The 16,354-nt window shown below is 47.8% G+C and overlaps 2 protein-coding genes across 2 annotated transcripts; one reads left to right on the top strand and one right to left on the bottom strand.

Annotated features, from left to right (window-relative positions):
- Positions 1-1,425: 1,425 nt before the first annotated feature.
- On the top strand, positions 1,426-6,868 carry LOC146517734 (achaete-scute homolog 5-like). The gene is made up of 2 exons (XM_085159446.1): positions 1,426-2,539; positions 4,295-6,868. The coding sequence occupies exon 2, from the start codon at positions 4,392-4,394 to the stop codon at positions 4,938-4,940; it is 549 nt and encodes a 182-aa protein (XP_085015572.1). The 5' UTR covers positions 1,426-2,539; positions 4,295-4,391; the 3' UTR covers positions 4,941-6,868.
- A 4,622-nt stretch (positions 6,869-11,490) lies between these two features.
- ppp1r15b (protein phosphatase 1, regulatory subunit 15B) lies at positions 11,491-16,112 on the bottom strand. The gene is made up of 2 exons (XM_085159444.1): positions 13,763-16,112; positions 11,491-12,422 (listed from the first exon to the last, which is right to left on the bottom strand). The coding sequence occupies exons 1-2, from the start codon at positions 15,185-15,187 to the stop codon at positions 12,171-12,173; spliced, it is 1,677 nt and encodes a 558-aa protein (XP_085015570.1). The 5' UTR covers positions 15,188-16,112; the 3' UTR covers positions 11,491-12,170.
- Between the last annotated feature and the right edge of the window lie 242 nt (positions 16,113-16,354).

Here is a 16,354-nt window from a genome sequence, read left to right as displayed (position 1 = left end):
TCCATCTCTGTGCTGGATGGGAAACTATTTGCAGAATATCCATAATGCAAGACACTGATTCAGGTTAAAGCTTTACCTCGTCTCACTGTTCAAGAGAAAGGTTAAATAAACCCTGAGGTGTCTCCTGTGTGAGAAATGCTAAAGATACGTTAAGTTTCATGTTTTGTCCCAAGGTTAAAGTTGAGCCCTGATCCACTAACAGTTATTCTGGGCATCTGTGATGATCCTGTGGGAACAGACAGTGCAACGCGACGTTTTATAGCTTACTGTATTATTGTTGCACAGAAACTTCTCACTCACTGGAAGCAGAGAGATGCATCCCCCTTAAAGCTCAATGAGCTGGCAAACACATTAAATCTGGTATACGATATACTGTTTGTGACAGACTGTCCCACATGTCTGCAGCTGTAACCAGCAGTTATAGTTTGCTGGACAGCTGGGACTGTGGGGGTGTGGGAGGGTTTTGCACCATATTATGTAATGTTTTGTTATGTGATGTGATGTTAATGTAAAAAACAGAGCAGCTATCTGATACTGTTTCCATCGTCATACAGCAGTAAATAAATATATGTTGAAAAAAACCAGATGTTTCTGGAGCAGATGAAGCAGAAAACATCTGGAATGACTTTCCCAAACATTCAGGCGATTCCTGCCTTTCTTCAGGTTTTCATCTCTAAGGGAGAGACCAGCCACCGCTTGTGTCCACGAGCTCCTCCTTCGTCACTGCCCACAGCTCGCGACCACAGGTGAGGGGAGGGACCTGGATCGACCGGTAAAATGAGAGCTTTGCTTTTACACTCAGCTCTCTCTTCACCATGACGGACCGGCGCAGCGTCCGCATCGCTGCAGCTGCAGCATCAATCCATCTGTCGATCTCCCGTCACTCGTGAAAAAGATCCCCAAGATACTTAAACTCCTCCAATTGGGGCAGGAACTCGTCCCTGACCCAGAGTGGGCACTCCACCCTCTTCCAGCTCAGGACCATGGCCTCAGATTTGGAGATGCTGATTCTCAATCCCACCGCGAACCATTCCAGTGGACGGCATCACCTCACGAAGCCGAAAGAACCACATCATCTGCAAAAAGCAGAGATTCACCACCCTGCTGAAAGCTTATTGCCGGCTCTGCAGACCGAGCTCTTGCAACGGTTGTATAAGGATCACCCCCTTCTCTCACCCCAACCAATCACAGCAGATGGCCCCGCCCCTCCCTGAGCCTGGTTCTGCTGGAGGTTTCTTCCTGTTAAAAGGGAGTTTTTCCTTCCCACTGTCGCCAAAGTGCTTGCTCATAGGGGGTCATATGATTGTTGGGTTTTTCTCTGTATCTATGAAGCGCCTTGAGGCGACTTTTGTTGTGATTTGGCGCTATATAAATAAAATTGAATTGAATCAAATGGCCCGTAGCAATGGGCCAAACACCCCATACTGCCAGAGCGCCTCCTAGAGGACACTCAGAGGGATGCGGTCGAATGCCTGCTCCAAGTCCACACACATGTAGACTGGTTGGGCAAACTCCTCGAGAGGTTGAAGAGCTGATCCAGGGAAAACCGCCTTGTTCCTTCGGTATCCGAGGTTTGGCTAACAGACAACCTCGTCTTTCCAGCACCCTGGCACCCGGTCAGTGTTTTTGGTGCCTTGTAAATAAAACTGGATTGAATTTTAGTAAAGCTCATGATCTTTATTCTGAGAGATTTTTGCCTCAGCTGTAGTTTAAGGTTCAGACCTGTCGGACATTCGTGGGACGCTGTTGTCTTCTCTGCTTTCACAGAGGAAGCTCACTGTCTCCTCAGCTAAAGGAGGCAACAAACTGACGTTGCTTTCTTCACCAGAGGACTTATCGAGCTGATTGTGCAGATCCTTCAGATCTGGAACCATCAGATCATCGAGTCAGAAACTCTCCAGTCGTGGCCAAACTCGGACAAACACAGACGTGAGTCTGACGGCTCACAGGTAACAGGTCTCTGCGTGATGAACAGAGACGTTCATGTGAAGGTGAACACGGGCTCAGGAAGCTCTCAGACAGCAGCTCAGGTTACAGGTGTGTGTGTGTGCGTGTAAACAGTCATCAGCGTGTGCTGTGTGATGAGATGTGTGATGACAGGAAGGGCGTGTGTCGCTGACGCCTTTCATCTGGAAGTGCAGGATTTAGGAAGAGGAAACTGCAAACACTCATTTCTGTCTTTGATGTTTCTCAGCCAGAGAGAAAGAAGAGACGGCGGCGAGCAGATTTAACCTGCGTCACCTGAGTGAACCCCCCCCCCCCCCAAAAAAAGAAAGATGATAAATTCAACGTTTTCCACACAGGAAGTGTGCGACGTTCGTTTCACCTTAAGCTGACCTCAGAGCTGCGAGTCAATCGGCTTAAGGTGAAGCTCAACGCAGCACGCTGGTTTTCTGCAGTTTCTCTTACCTGATGACCCTGTGCACACCTGTAGGGGGCGGGGCTTCAGTAGGCAGAAGCAGGTAAAGCATCAGCTTTTCATCGTGCACTCAGTGTTCCTGTGAAGCTCGAGGAGGAAGGAGCGCAGCTGCACCTGAAGGTGAGATGAAGACGACTAATCACATCACACACACACACACACACACACACACACACACACACACACACACACACACACAGCAGTTTAAATGATGGTGTGTGTAATGTGTGCAGCTGTAGTCTCCACTGTTTTGTTTTTAATTGTCTTTCACTTTTTAAGTGAAGAAATCTCAGTTTTAAGAGGAAATTCTCACATTTCCTCCCAGTAAGGGTGTCAGAGTGTTACTGGAAACCAGTGAGTGTGTGTGAGCTGATCTGGTGCTGCGTTCACTGACTGGGGCTAAACGTGGGCGCAGCGGTTCTTCGTGTTGCTGTCAGAATAAAAACTAAAACTAAAGATGAATGTAAAAAATATTTTGTACAACATGTAGACTAAAAAAACTTTAAATTAATTTACGTATTTAAAATACGGATTTAACCTGTTTCTCATCACTTTGTTCACGTACGCAGACTCAAGGTTTTGGTGCTTTTGTTCCCCTGAATGCAGAGTTTAAACCTGCTCTGAACTTTTAACGATGCCCAGTTTAACTGTGACATAAATTCAAACTACAAAGAAAATCTTAAACAGGTAAACTTGCTCTGGAAACTAATTTAAATATAAAAAGTCTCCGTGCTGGAGCTCTGGATTAGACCGGCTCTGGATTAGACCGGCTCCGTCGGGCGTGGTCTCCAGACTTTGATTATTTTAGATCCAAAGCTTTGAAAAACCAAACCAAGTAAAAAGCAGGAAGAATTATTTTTTTAAGACTGAAAAACCTTCCTGAGTTTACCTGAAGTTCATCCTGATTTCAGATCAATGATTCTGATGCATCAGATCGTCTCATGTGTTTAACACGTGGATCAACTCATTTCAGGACAAAGATTACACACCCGTAACACAGAACAAAGCTGCTGTTGCTCCAGATGTGCAGTCATACAAATACCTTATACTCGGGCTTTGATCATCAGCTCAAGTTCAACGTGACCATAAAACAAGGTCAACAGATCTGTTTTAGATTCAGATTCTTCCCACCGAGCAGAACACAGATTTGAGTATCTGAGCATCTCCAGGTTCATGATTTAGTCTAAAAGTTATGAATCAGCACATCTGAGATCGATAAACTGCACACGTTTTTATGTCCAAACTCCTCCTCATATCATATCATCTAATTTAATCCTGATGATCCAGAACGTCAGAGATATTTATTTTTCTTTCAGCCTCTGAGATCTGAGAAGAAGAAATCAGAACATGACTTCCTATATATTGTTCAAAATATCAGGTTCAAATTTCTCATTATTAATTTTGACCAATCACAGTTCGACCCACACAGGTGAGTCAAAGAGGCCACACCCCTAATAATGCAAATTTTAAGCCATATTCCAGGTATGTTAGAAAACCATTCTTCCCCATACACTCGTGATATTTTTCTTTGATATTAACTCCAGATGAATCGTTAAAGTCGTCTCCAGAATATAAAACGGTGTCATTAGCATATCGTGAACTCTTCCTCTTATTTTTATTCTGTAACAAAAGTTTAATACAGCATGAAATTATCCATCAAGACCAAAACAGTTTTTGTTTCAGGCTGCAAACGTGTTTGTTTCTGCTATAACGTTGAACATTTTAAATGCAAGTCTATGGGGATTGACTCACTGCTGCACTCTGCTGGATGGTAGAGGAACTACAGTTTCAGTCAGCAGGAAGATACTCACCTGTGTGGCTTTTCAGGTGGGACGATTCAGGATTAAAGCTGAATTTGTCTTCATGTGTCCTCAGATCTCTGCGTGCTGGTGATTGATCTTTGAGGTGTCTTTGAAGACTGTTGTTGATCCAGCTGGAGTTCGGATCAGGTGCTGCTCAGCCAGGTTGCACGATGAGCTCGGCCTTCTCTCCTTCGTTCATCGAACAACGATCTTCGAACCTGAGTTTCGGCGTGTCTCCGCCTGCCGGACTCTCTGAGGATCACAGCATCTCGCAGCACTCGGACTCTCTCTCCAACTCCGTCCCCTTCCTCCTCTACCCGTCCGGCATGGACCCCACCGGCCTCGGCCTCTACAGAGGTCCTCTGAGGGGCCCTGGCCCTGGGATCCTGCCCTATCTGACCCCCTTTCACCACCACGGACACTTCAGCGTCTACGAGTGTCCATTTGAGCCGGCATTCATCCAGAAACGAAATGAGCGGGAGCGTCAGAGGGTAAAGTGTGTCAACCAGGGTTACGCCAAGCTGAGAGACCACCTGCCAGGTCAGAGCGCCGACAAGCGCCTAAGCAAGGTGGAGACACTGCGGGCCGCCATCAGGTACATCAAATATCTGCAGGGCCTAGTGGAGCTGGAGGACACCAGGCACAGTGGAGGGGCGTCGCCCAGCACCTCGTCGCCGGGCCTAGACTGCAGCGCTGAGGCGGAGACCTTCACCTGCTAAACAACCACCATAAGGTCACGCTGAAGTACTCTTTCCACTGCCGGGTTCAGACTGCAGGACGCGTCTCGCATCAGCTGATTGAAGAGACAGATTACATGCCGCTGTTCTTCACCTGTGTGATGACATCGAGAAGGAGGAGCCAGGAGGAGAGTGGGAGTGGCCTCCATCAGTCAGGTGGATGGCGTGCAGTCTGAACCTGGCATCAGAGCTCGAGTTTATCAACAACCCTTTTGTTTGAAGGTGCAGCAGAAGCAGGAACGTGGTCACCACAATCCGTCCATCACCACCAGAACACGAGGAGCACGATTTGTTCCTCCCTTGAGTATCCCGCACACGTTATCCACATCGTTACCAAAACTGGCATCCATCCGTGTCTGAACGAAGGCAGCAGAAAGTCTTCTTTATGTTCATCCACTGAACTCCTCATGGTCATGAGCGTTGGTGACCCGCCCCATCGCCACGTGACTCGTTAAGGGTCCCAGTTTGATTGTGGATGGGTGAGAACTTTATGGTAACAGAGATGTGGATGCAGATGACCTTGGAAACATCTGTTTAATCAGAGTTTAAAACAACTTCAGTTTTCTGACATGGATAAAAGTGTAGATTTACAGGAGCAACATCGTAACAAAGTATAAGTACTGCATTACAGTACTTGAAGGTGCAGCAGGAATACAATTTTCAGGTATCTCTACTTTGAATATTTATTTTTCTGACAACTTTTTACTTTTACTCCCCACGTTTCAGCAGAAATATCTGAACTTTGTATTGGTTAATCTGTCAAACAGGCTCGTTACGTTCAGTTAAAGACATCTGGAGGAAGTTTATACTTTCAGATTCTTCCAGATTCTGAAACAATAGCGCTTAAAGACAACCCTTTAGGTGTATCATACATGCATCAATGATATCGCTAAACTCAGGAGTTAAAGTGGGCCAGCATGATCCACAAGACTTCAACTACTACAGAAGAGCAGCGAGCACAAAGGCAGTAATGTTTTTCAAGTGTCTGGTAATTTCACATGCAGCGTTTCTAAGAGTTCAGCAAACACACAAACTCTTTGTGTGCAGCTCGTCACACAGTCTGCTAGCTAAAGGTCCAGACGCTGTATTTCCCATCATGACAGAGAACTTCACTCACGAATGAAGAAAGAAAGAGGAAAGGAGAAGAAGAGCGGTTAGATCAGGGGTAGGGAACTCCAGGCCTCGAGGGCCAGCGTCCTGCAGGTTTTAGATGTGTCCTTGATCCAACACAGCTGATTTAAATGGTTAAATGACCTCCTCAACATGTCTTGAAGTTCTCCAGAGGCCTGGGAATAAACTCATTGTTTCAGGTGTGTTGACCCAGGGTGAGATCTAAAACCTGCAGGTTCCCCAGCCCTGGGTCAGATAGAAGGACGGGTGCAGAGCAGCTGTGAGGTTCATGGTCAGTCACAGATAGCTCCCTCCGTCTCCGTCCCATCCAACACAGCGTAGTGAGGTATGCCGACTTAGCCTCTATGCACAGTATCAGTGGTGGTAGCTCCTACATAGCAGAGGCATATGTTTGCTCATTATGAAGAGGTAATTCCTCCATAGGTATGCTTTGCCTACGTTCTACCGCTCTCTGCACGACCCACACAGAGAGGGATTTGGCAGTGCTGATGTAGCACGCTTGTTGGCAAGAGATTGGGACAACGTCGTTTACCTCTGCTTCTCCAACGCTTTTTCTCGCTCTGTGTGACGCACACGGGAGGCTCTGAGTAGCTTGGAGATCATTTGAGGCGCACGAGTAGTGTAACTGGATAGCGACCAGAGATGGACAGTAACGTGTTACTTGTAACGCGTTACTGTAATCCGATTACTTTTTTCAAGTAACAAGTAAAGTAAGGGATTACTATTGCAAAAACGGTAATTAGATTACCGTTACTTTCCCGTAGGAACGCTGCGTTACTGCGTTACTAAAACCGTGATTTTTTGCGAGAATGTCTCATGACAGTGACGTAAGCAAGTGCGACGTTCGTGACAACAGCTGTGTGCAGATCAACAATGGATCATATATGAGTGCAGAGAGAGTATGAGCGTGCAGCGTTTAAAGCGTGGAAGTACTGACCTTACTTTGAGTTTGATTCCATAAAAAGTGACAAAAACATTAGTGTCCGTTGTGCGTGGGAAGAAAACTTCTTTTTACAGCGAAAAAAACCCTAAACTTCCAAACAAGCACCGAGTAGCTACGACGTAATGGGAAACTCACAGAGAAACTCGCGGATTCTTCCACTGACCGCGGCAAAAAACTTTTGCGAGATCTCGCGAGATCCCGAGTTTGTTTTGCGAGATCTTGCAAAAGTCCGTCTTAATTTTTTTTTCTCCCATGTACATGTCCCATGCTCCGTACATCTGAAAGACTGAGTGTAAACACAAAACATATATATATATATATATATATATATATATATAAATGTTAAACTAATTTCTTCCAGTCAGAGAATGTTGCAGATAATTTAATCTTTGCTTGATGCATAAAGTTAAAAGATTAAAACTAATAAAACAAGTTTTAAAAAGAGACTTTTCCATTTGATTACATTTTGTATGATGATTATGCAGAAAAAGTAGAATTGGGCTGAAAGATCTATCACTTTATCACCTATTCAGGTTGTAAATCATGTTTTTAAAAAGTAACTAAGTAACTAAGTAATTAATTACTTTTGAAAGTAAGTAATCAGTAAAGTAACGGGATTACTTTTTCGGGAAGTAATCAGTAATTAATTACTGATTACTTTTTTCAAGTAACTTGACCAACACTGATAGCGACTGGCAACTCTTCTGTTTTTTTCGATACCGCCGGGTTTAAGATGGACTCATGGCGTGCACAATGCGAGATAGGATGGGTTAGCATGGGGGAGGTTGCAGCTAGGCACCCAAGCATACCTTAAAATATGATTCCAACCTGATAAATTCTGAGACTGGCTTGGGAGTTGTTTCTCGCAATATGAGCGACTGCAGACTGGCTTAGATGTTGCCTCGATTAACAAGGTCTGCCTGAGGCTATTGTTAAGCTTTGGTCAAGAGAATAGGAAAACTATACTCCTGCTATCGAGGAGCATGTCTTTATCCTCGTTTCTGGATGAATGTCGGCTGAAAGAAGCGGTGATAACGTCGCACTGACATTTTGTCGATGAGAGCTCCATTAACGCTACTGGGTCCCTCTGTGTGCTACCTAGAGAGAGGTGTAGGCAAAGCGGCTCTAAGCAACATAGAAATGACCTCTTCCCAGTAATCAAACACAAGCTACACAGTGTGTAACACCTGTGTCTGCCGTCACACAGATATACATCAGCAAAACGTCACTGTGCTGGGGTGAGGTGACATCGAGGGCAGCTGATACTGACTAGCTGAAGTGCACGTGTGCAGGGTTGGAGTCAGCTGTGACGGCTCGTCAGCTCACGTGTTGTTGACCTGAGTCATGTAAATCACAACAGCGGTCTCCACAAGCTCCTTTATATCGTAAGGTAAAGACCCTAATACAGGCAAAGCCCAACAATCGCATGACCACCTATGACCAAGCACTTGGCGAAAGTGGGAAGAGAAAACGTCCCTTTGAACAGGAAGAAAAGTCCAGCAAGTCCACAAAGAGCAGCAGGTCAGCTGATCACAGCCTGAACAGAAATCCTGGTCCCTTTTTACCCACGCTGAGCCGCTACACCCGACCTTCCCCACCTCATCAATCCCAGTTGATCCCTTGACTGTACCCGTGTTCAGCTGTGGTGGCGGGGAAACACAAACAGGCCGAGTCTTTCTTCTTCGCTGTTTGTGTTCCACATAACGAAGGTTCGAGCTGAGCGTCATTAGAATTAGAGCTGAAATAAACTTTGTACTCTTGCGTAAGAATATTGTTTTCAGAGCCTGTACTTTTTCCACTTTAGTTATAGAGAACATGAACCACAGCATTTCTCTGTAGTGACAAACGTGTGGACTACTGCCACCTCTGGTTAAAGGAAAGCATTTAAAAAAGCATCATCTGAACCGTTTACCATCCAGCCTTCTTCCTCTGAACCAGTTCAGGATGTTGTGGCCTGCCTGTCCCAGCTTCTCATATTGTGAATAAAGAAAGTCCAAAACATGGTAATGACTGATTACTGGTTAACAATGCCGCCCAGGCTTAAATGAACTGATTTTATTGGAATAATTTAGGTTACATAGGAGAGAGCAGTGTTACAGCCGGGGACAGGAAGTAACAGATAATTACTTTTAAACCGTTTTTATCCCCCTCAATAAAACAGAGCAAAGGTACTAAAGGTACCTCTACTAGTAGAGATAATAAAACACAAGATAAGTTAACGTTATTCCAAAAACAGTATCACTGAGAGGAATTTCCAAACAATAAATGTGCAGAGAAAAGTTTAAAAAAGGACAAAAGCAACAGCGCCGCTGGCAGTGGTTAGTTACCCTGAACCCAAGACTCATTGAAGGCTGAGATTCAGCGACTGTTTGGGAGCAGCGAGTCCTCAGCTGAGCAGCGAGTCCTCAGCTGAGCAGCGAGTCCTCAGCTGAGCAGCGAGTCCTCAGCTGAGCAGCGAGTCCTCAGCTGCAGGGCTTCCCCGATCATGGCAGCTCTCTCCTGATGACACTTCCAGGTCTGCTCTGTCAGTGGCTCTAATGGCACAATGGTGGCAGTACTTTGAAGGCCGTGTACAGTCACTGCCCGACATCACGCCAAAGGAAGACTTACGGGGCTGGCTTAATCTTAGTACCCTGACATCCCCAACGCGAGTTTGTCTACTCCAGTGCTCTCTTCTCTCGAGGTCTCCAAATCTCCTTAATTATTACACCTGGAGCACCACATCATGGCTGCTGGCCTTCTGCAACCAACCTGCAGATGCAGACTGGGTCTCATGCCTGCTGTTGGGTTACTCAGTTAATATTCTCAAACATATAACCAAAGTAGAACTAAACCTTATACATTTGCACAATAAAATCAAACTTTAAAATGAATGAAACAGAATTTGTTAAAACACAATAAGAATAATTAAATATTTAATTATTATTAATTAATAATAATTACATTTTTCAATTCAGTTTTATTTCTATAGCACTAAATCTCACCAACATTTGCCTCAATGATCAGCAGCATGCTCAGTACTTTATATTGTAAGGTAAAGACCCAACAATCATATGACCCCCTGTGAACAAGCACTTTGGTGACAGTGGGAAGGAAAAACTCCCTTTTAACAGGAAGAAACCTCCAGCAGAACCAGGCTCAGGGAGGGGCGGGGCCATCTGCTGTGATTGGTTGGGGTGAGAGAAGGAAGACAGGATATCCGTACCGGAAACCCGATCAGTACCACGCATGTGCGAACGGTGTCTACTCCCGGTCGAAGCGTTTTACGATAGTTAATGTGGCAAAGAGAGGAAGTGACGTAAGATTTGTGGGGTACCGGTCGGGTTTCCGGTACGGATCAGGTAGCGACACATACCATATTTCTAAGGTTTTCAGGGCCGAGTACAATAACCTCAGTTTGATCTGAATCAAGAAAATTTTAGAACATTAGATGAGAAATGATGAAAGCTGTCGAGTACCTGTGTGTCTGGCTGCATCACCTGCTCGTACATGCTGAACTCTCACCTGAAGCTGTAAGCGTCTCTTTGCTTTCACAACTCGGATCAATAAAATCTACAGTGTGTAAGAAGTGAAGTGTGTGTCTCTTTGAATTTCCTGACGATGATTCAACCCTTTACTGACACGTTTATCACCTTGGGCAGTTCAGGGAGCACAGCGTGGGACTTCCTGCTCCATCTACGACCCTGCAGACGCTGATTATTTTTACTGACTGACCCAGAAATCAGTGATTGACGCTACAGGCGGGCAGATCGAACCAAACGTCGACAGTATCAATGCCAACGCTGTTATCATCATTGGATTGATACTAGTGCAACAGGTTTCTATCCTGTGGAGTTCAGTATGTAGCCCACTGAGTGTTGATTATGTTTCAATGAACAAATATCCATCAGACATACTGAGAAACATGTCTGAACCTTTCTGTGGTGCCTGTAGCACATTAGAGACATAAGTCTACATTCAGCTCTTCAAAATAAAAGCTGAGAGGTGTGTTTTATTGTGTTAAGTCAGTAGTGTGGAAAGTAAAAATCAGTGATTTAATGGTCAGTAAAATGTGTTCAGACTCTCACTCTGCTCTCCCAACATCAGCTGCAGGTTAACAGTATCTGTACAGGTGTCTGTGATACTGATGCTGTGTACTCGGTATCAGACCAATGTCTCAGTATCACTAATAAATACCTGCGACCTCTCCCTGAGGGTGATTTAAAGGTCGGCCACACAGGCCTACAGACAGATCACGACACCCAGCAACCACAAAACTACGTTTAAATGTTTTCCATTGCCTGCGATTGGCTGACACCTGGGAGCTGATTGGTCCGTAGACCTGTGTGACACTTTCTAACAGAATCCACCCTGAACACAAATCAGGAAGCTTGTTGTTACCACCACCTGGAGGCTGCCGGTGGTACTGCAGCTGGCAGCTGGGCAGGTGTGTGCAGGTGAGAATGACAGGAGGCCGTGTGCGATCATTAAATATTGGATTTATTTAGATTGATATTTAGTCTGTGAGACGATCAATGGGCACGAGTCCTCGGCAAACACGCCGTTAGAAAAATAAAACGCTTCTCTCGCTAAAATGATGCCAAACAGTTCAGGCAGCGCTCTTCCTCATCGTCAGTCACAGAAACATCTGGAACATCTGCCACAGCGTCAATGTTTCTGACCGCTGAGCGCCCTGAGGGGCGGGGCCTCGGCTCTGACGTGTCAGCGGTTTCTGTCCAGTCTGAATTACAAGGAGTGAGCAAGAGCGCCTCCAGCTGGACACGCAGGGTTAATACACAGTGATCAGGAAAACTTGATTATCAGTGAGTCTGGGGGAGGTTTGCCCGTGTGACAGGTGAACTCGCTCACACACACACGCACACACACAAACTCTTCTTCTTTGGTTTCAGAGTGAAAACACTGGAAACAGCTGGATGCCCAGCTGCTGCAGACGGGTTTTTTTTATTGGTTAATCAGAAGCGGGAGCCTTCATCATCCTCATCCTCACTGCTCGGACACATTAACACTGACAGGGTTTCCAGACGTGGAGCGTCTGGACCTCAATTCTTCTTTTGTGGTGCTCATGGGTTTGTGGTAGGAAGCAGGAAGCTGATGATGATGAGGCTCAGAAACACTGAAGAACCCAGCGGCGTTCTTCCTCACAGGGGAGCTGGGCTCGGCCTCGCCGCCAGACAAACACCCTGAGGAGCATGCCCAATCGCGGCAAGCTGTTCGTACACGCGCCGGCGGTGCTGCGGCTGCAGACAGTAAGCGATGCTCTCTTCCACCTCCTGGCAGCGCCGCAGGAAGCGGCAGCGATCTCGGGCAAGCTCCTCCCACGGGCCCCGCCGGTCCTCCTCCTCCTCCCCACAGCTGGCAAAGAATTCCTCCACATCGTCACAGAAACGAACCTGACGGAAAAGAGAGGGAGAAAATGACATCAGCTCGGTCATACAAAGAAAGGTCAAAGGTCATCAGGTCACTGAAACTTCCAGGAACAAATCAGCTTTCAAACGACTCAACTGTTTCACGCCCTACATCCTCACATCTGTACTGGGGATAAGTTGAAGCAGCAGAATCGTCGGGTTTGATTAAATCTTTGGGTCAAACTGAGTTTCAGGCTTATCTCATGTTTGAAGGACGTTTGGAGTCTGACTGAAGCTGAACTCTGATGGGAAACGTTAGACGTCCTTCATTAAGACCTGACACGGGATAAGTCGTTCAACCATCACGGCGCTGTGTTTTTGGCTTTCAGGGGCGAAAAGAGCGTCTCGGAGTTCATGGCCCAGATGTGGGCTCGCCATCACAGCTGTCCGGACAACCTGCTGGGAACTCTGGGTAAAGGCTGAACTGGGAGTTACTAATAAACTGGCCGTGTTTACAGAGTAAATAAAGCTCCGAGCTGCCGTCTGTTCTAATTACAGCTCAGATCCCGTTTCTCCTCACGTCTCTCCAGGAAGCAAACAAACCCACAGGAGGCGGAGCTTCCTGCTGTCTGACTCATGTTTACTGTCAGACACTCCTCAGCTGCAGTTCCTCTGACGGCCAGCAGAGGCTCCAGCAGTGAGTCAGTGCCACAGACTCGCATGCTCAAGTCAGCATGTTTACCCCAAATCACAAGTCAGTGACAGCAGCAAACTCAGTGTGCTTCACCTGGAAGGTAAATACACACAAGAACACAAAAAGTATCACACAACGGCCTCGGTGCACGCACTCTGCAACAGTGGGAAGGAAAAACTCCCTTTTAACAGGAAGAAACATTCAGCAGAGCCACACAATGAATAACTTTGTAAAAATAGTTTTTAAATCCTAAATTAAGAGATTTATTAAATATTTTAGATTAAATAATTAAATATGTGACGTGTTAACCTAACCAGGTTGAACAGCATCTGCTGTAACAAACATGGAGAAGCTGCAGGTGTGTGGAGAGATCAGGATGCAGCGTGAAGATTTTACTTCTGCTGGAAACTTTCAGCTCACTTTGAATTTATTTTCCACACGTTCTCCGTCTCAGCTGTTCATGAGCTCCTGACGCAGAGCGAGCTGCAGTCACCTGAACCAAGAACTGAAGCTTCACTTTCACTCTGACTGTTCCTAAAACCCCACAGGGCAGGTGTGTTCAGGTGTGACTAACAGAACTCTGAGTCGTCATCAGAAGACCCTTTGACTGCCCCTCAGGTGAGCCTCACCTGCACCTTAATCAGTGTTTTAACCACCTGACCCGCCCCAGCAGCACCGTCTCCCAACGCACCTTTTTCGTGGAGCTGCAGTTCCGGGCGGAGGCGTCACAGAAACCGCTGTCCATCCGGTCCTCCGCCTCCTCCTTCCTGTACTCGGGTGGAGACTCTTGGCGGCGGTAGGCGGAGTTCTTCCTGGCCCTCGCCGTGGCAGACTCACGGGTCCTGATGGGAGCCTGGAAGTTGAGTGGGTTGAAGGGGTCTGAGGAGGAGCTGAAGGAGTCCCACAGGCGGAGGCTCTCCTCATCCGCCTCGCTCGCAGACGGCGAGTCGTCCCATGTGTCCGTGCTGGAGGGAGGAGAGGAGGAGGGGGAGGACTGAGCGGAGGATGGTGGCGTGGAGACAGGGATGGCACGAGGTGCAGCGACACCCGTGTGCAGGCGGGCAGTGAAGTTTCGGGGGTCGTAGGGGTCCTCGCGGTGGCACAGAGAGCGCCACAAACGCTCCGCCTCTGATTCCGCCTCACTGTCATCATCCTCATCACCATCATCATCAGTGCCATCAGACATCTCAGAGGAGCCCTCGCTGTCAAAGCCATCATCATCGTCATCATCAGAGGATGACTCCTCTGATTGGCTGTCCTCTTCCTCGCTGCAGGGGCCACCCATGATGAAGTTGATCGTTTTGTTCTGGCACTGAGGGACGGCGAGCACCACCTCCTCCATCCCCTCAGTCTCCTGTGGTGGTGACGGCTCTGCTCTGGCGGACGTCACGCCGGACAGGTGCTCCTCCTCCAGGCTGGAGTACCCATTGTCCTGCTCGGGGGTCACAGGTAAGGCTGCAGCGATGGTGGCTCCTGAGCAGTTCTGTGGATCTCTGATGCTGAGCTGGCGGTCTGCCACAGCGTTCTGGACTGTGGGGGGGCTTCCATTGTTCACCAGCTGCTCTTTGTGGTCGCTGGCTCCAGCATTTTCTCCCAGCATCCCGCGGGACAGCTGCTCCCTCTCCGAGCACTCCTTGCCCCCCCAGAAGCTGTCCCACCATGGCCTGCTGGACCAGCTCTGCCCCCCCGGGGGCTTTACTTCCTGAGAACTGAGTAGCATGTGGCCCAGAACAGCCCGGAACGAAGACAGGTATCTGAATTGGGTCTGCTGGCAGAGGCTCAGGTCCACCTCTGCCCCGTTCTGGAGCCCGATTTCCCGTAGCGAGTCCGCGGAGAGCCACGGCAGAGCCCCCACGCCTCGGGGCTCACACTGCAGGTAGGACAGATGAGGAGGCCCGAGCTGCACGTCCTCCAGCGGGCTAAGAAATTCGCTCTCCTCGGTAACCAAGCTGCTTTTCAGAGTTCGGTTCCGGATTTTCTCCACCAGTGCCATTGCGGGCCTGGACAGCAGGCCGATCCACGAACTTTCCTGGCTGTCCAGTCCGGGCATGGAGGAGGAGGAGGGGGGGCGCCCCCCGCCCATTAAACGTCCTTCTTCACTCATATTTCTGAACATGTCCTCGGTTTAATGTGCGAACAACTTCAATACGAACAGGCTGTTAGCACGTTAGCTGCTAATCCAACAGCTCATCGCGCCTACTCCGCACACCACACACACCGGCTACAGCTGCGGGAGGATCCGAGGTCCGAGAGCCCGGCGCGGGCCGCGGTGCTCTGCTGACAGTGGTGCTTCTTTCTTGTGGAGAACTCTGTGCGGACGGAGGTGGAGAAACCTGAGTGCTGAGACACGAAGAGTACCGGGTGTGGAGACCAGCAACGGGCCATTCTGTCTGCGGCGGGGCTCCAGTTAGCTTAGCACGTTAGCTCAGCGCTAGCAGCTAGTTAGCCTGACGGTTAGTTCCCCGGAGGCGGAGACGGATTCAAATACTCGAACCAAAGCAGCACTTCATCGGGTTATAACCACTCTGCAGTGCTCTCCGGACTCCTCCTGGCGTTAATATTGCTGCGGTCTCCGAATACAGAGCAGCTTCCACGGCCGCTTCGCTCCGTTCGTCCGTCCGCTGAGAGATTTCATCAGACAGCCCGGGGACCGTCGCCTATGACGCGAATCTCTATTTCCGGGAGGCCGCGGGCAGAGAGTGCAGCAGGAGGTGCTGTTCGCTCCTGCGTCTCCGTTACATAAACGAAACTCGGGCTCCAGTGTGCCAAGTGTTTATCAGCGTGAAGCTCCCACGGTCCGTTTATAGAAGCGGCTCAGAGGTGGTGAAAGGACCCAGTATGGATAGTAGCCCATAGTAACCGATGCCCATATTGGTATGAAATCGATACTTTGTTTCTATCCCCGAGTTCAGTATGTGGCCCACTGTGTGTTTTAACATGCTGTGCAACATGTCTGAACCTTTGTGTGGTGCCTGTTTTATTTACAGCCACATTAGACAGGCACGTTTACATTCAGCTCTCCAAAATAAAAGATGAAAGCTGTGTTTTATTGTGCTAGCTTTGGAAAGTAAAAGTCACAGTCATCATCTAAGGAACATTTCAAAGACTAATGGTGAAAAAGGCTGAACTGGAGATGATTATGCATGCTTATATTTCTTCCCGTCTTTTTACGTGTCTTAACCAATTAGCTTTAGATCATCTTCAGACTGTCCAGCGCGAGTCTTAACAGGCAACAACAGAAGATCTCATGTCACTCCAGTTTTGGCCCTCCTTCACTGGTTGC

Source organism: Neolamprologus multifasciatus, chromosome 5 (assembly GCF_963576455.1).
Source record: "Neolamprologus multifasciatus chromosome 5, fNeoMul1.2, whole genome shotgun sequence".
Taxonomy (NCBI): Eukaryota; Metazoa; Chordata; class Actinopteri; order Cichliformes; family Cichlidae; genus Neolamprologus; species Neolamprologus multifasciatus.
This window is presented reverse-complemented; position numbering and strand designations above follow the sequence as displayed.

What these genes read in the sequence shown, in the direction of transcription:
- ppp1r15b (XM_085159444.1), bottom strand. Translation starts at nt 15,187, where the DNA reads ATGTTCAGAAATATGAGTGAAGAAGGACGTTTAATGGGCGGGGGGCGC. An exon ending in ACTGCAGCTCCACGAAAAAG is followed by an intron (nt 12,423 to 13,762) that starts GTGCGTTGGGAG and finishes CTTTTCCGTCAG; the next exon opens with GTTCGTTTCTGTGACGATGT.
- LOC146517734 (XM_085159446.1), top strand. Translation starts at nt 4,392, where the DNA reads ATGAGCTCGGCCTTCTCTCCTTCGTTCATCGAACAACGATCTTCGAAC.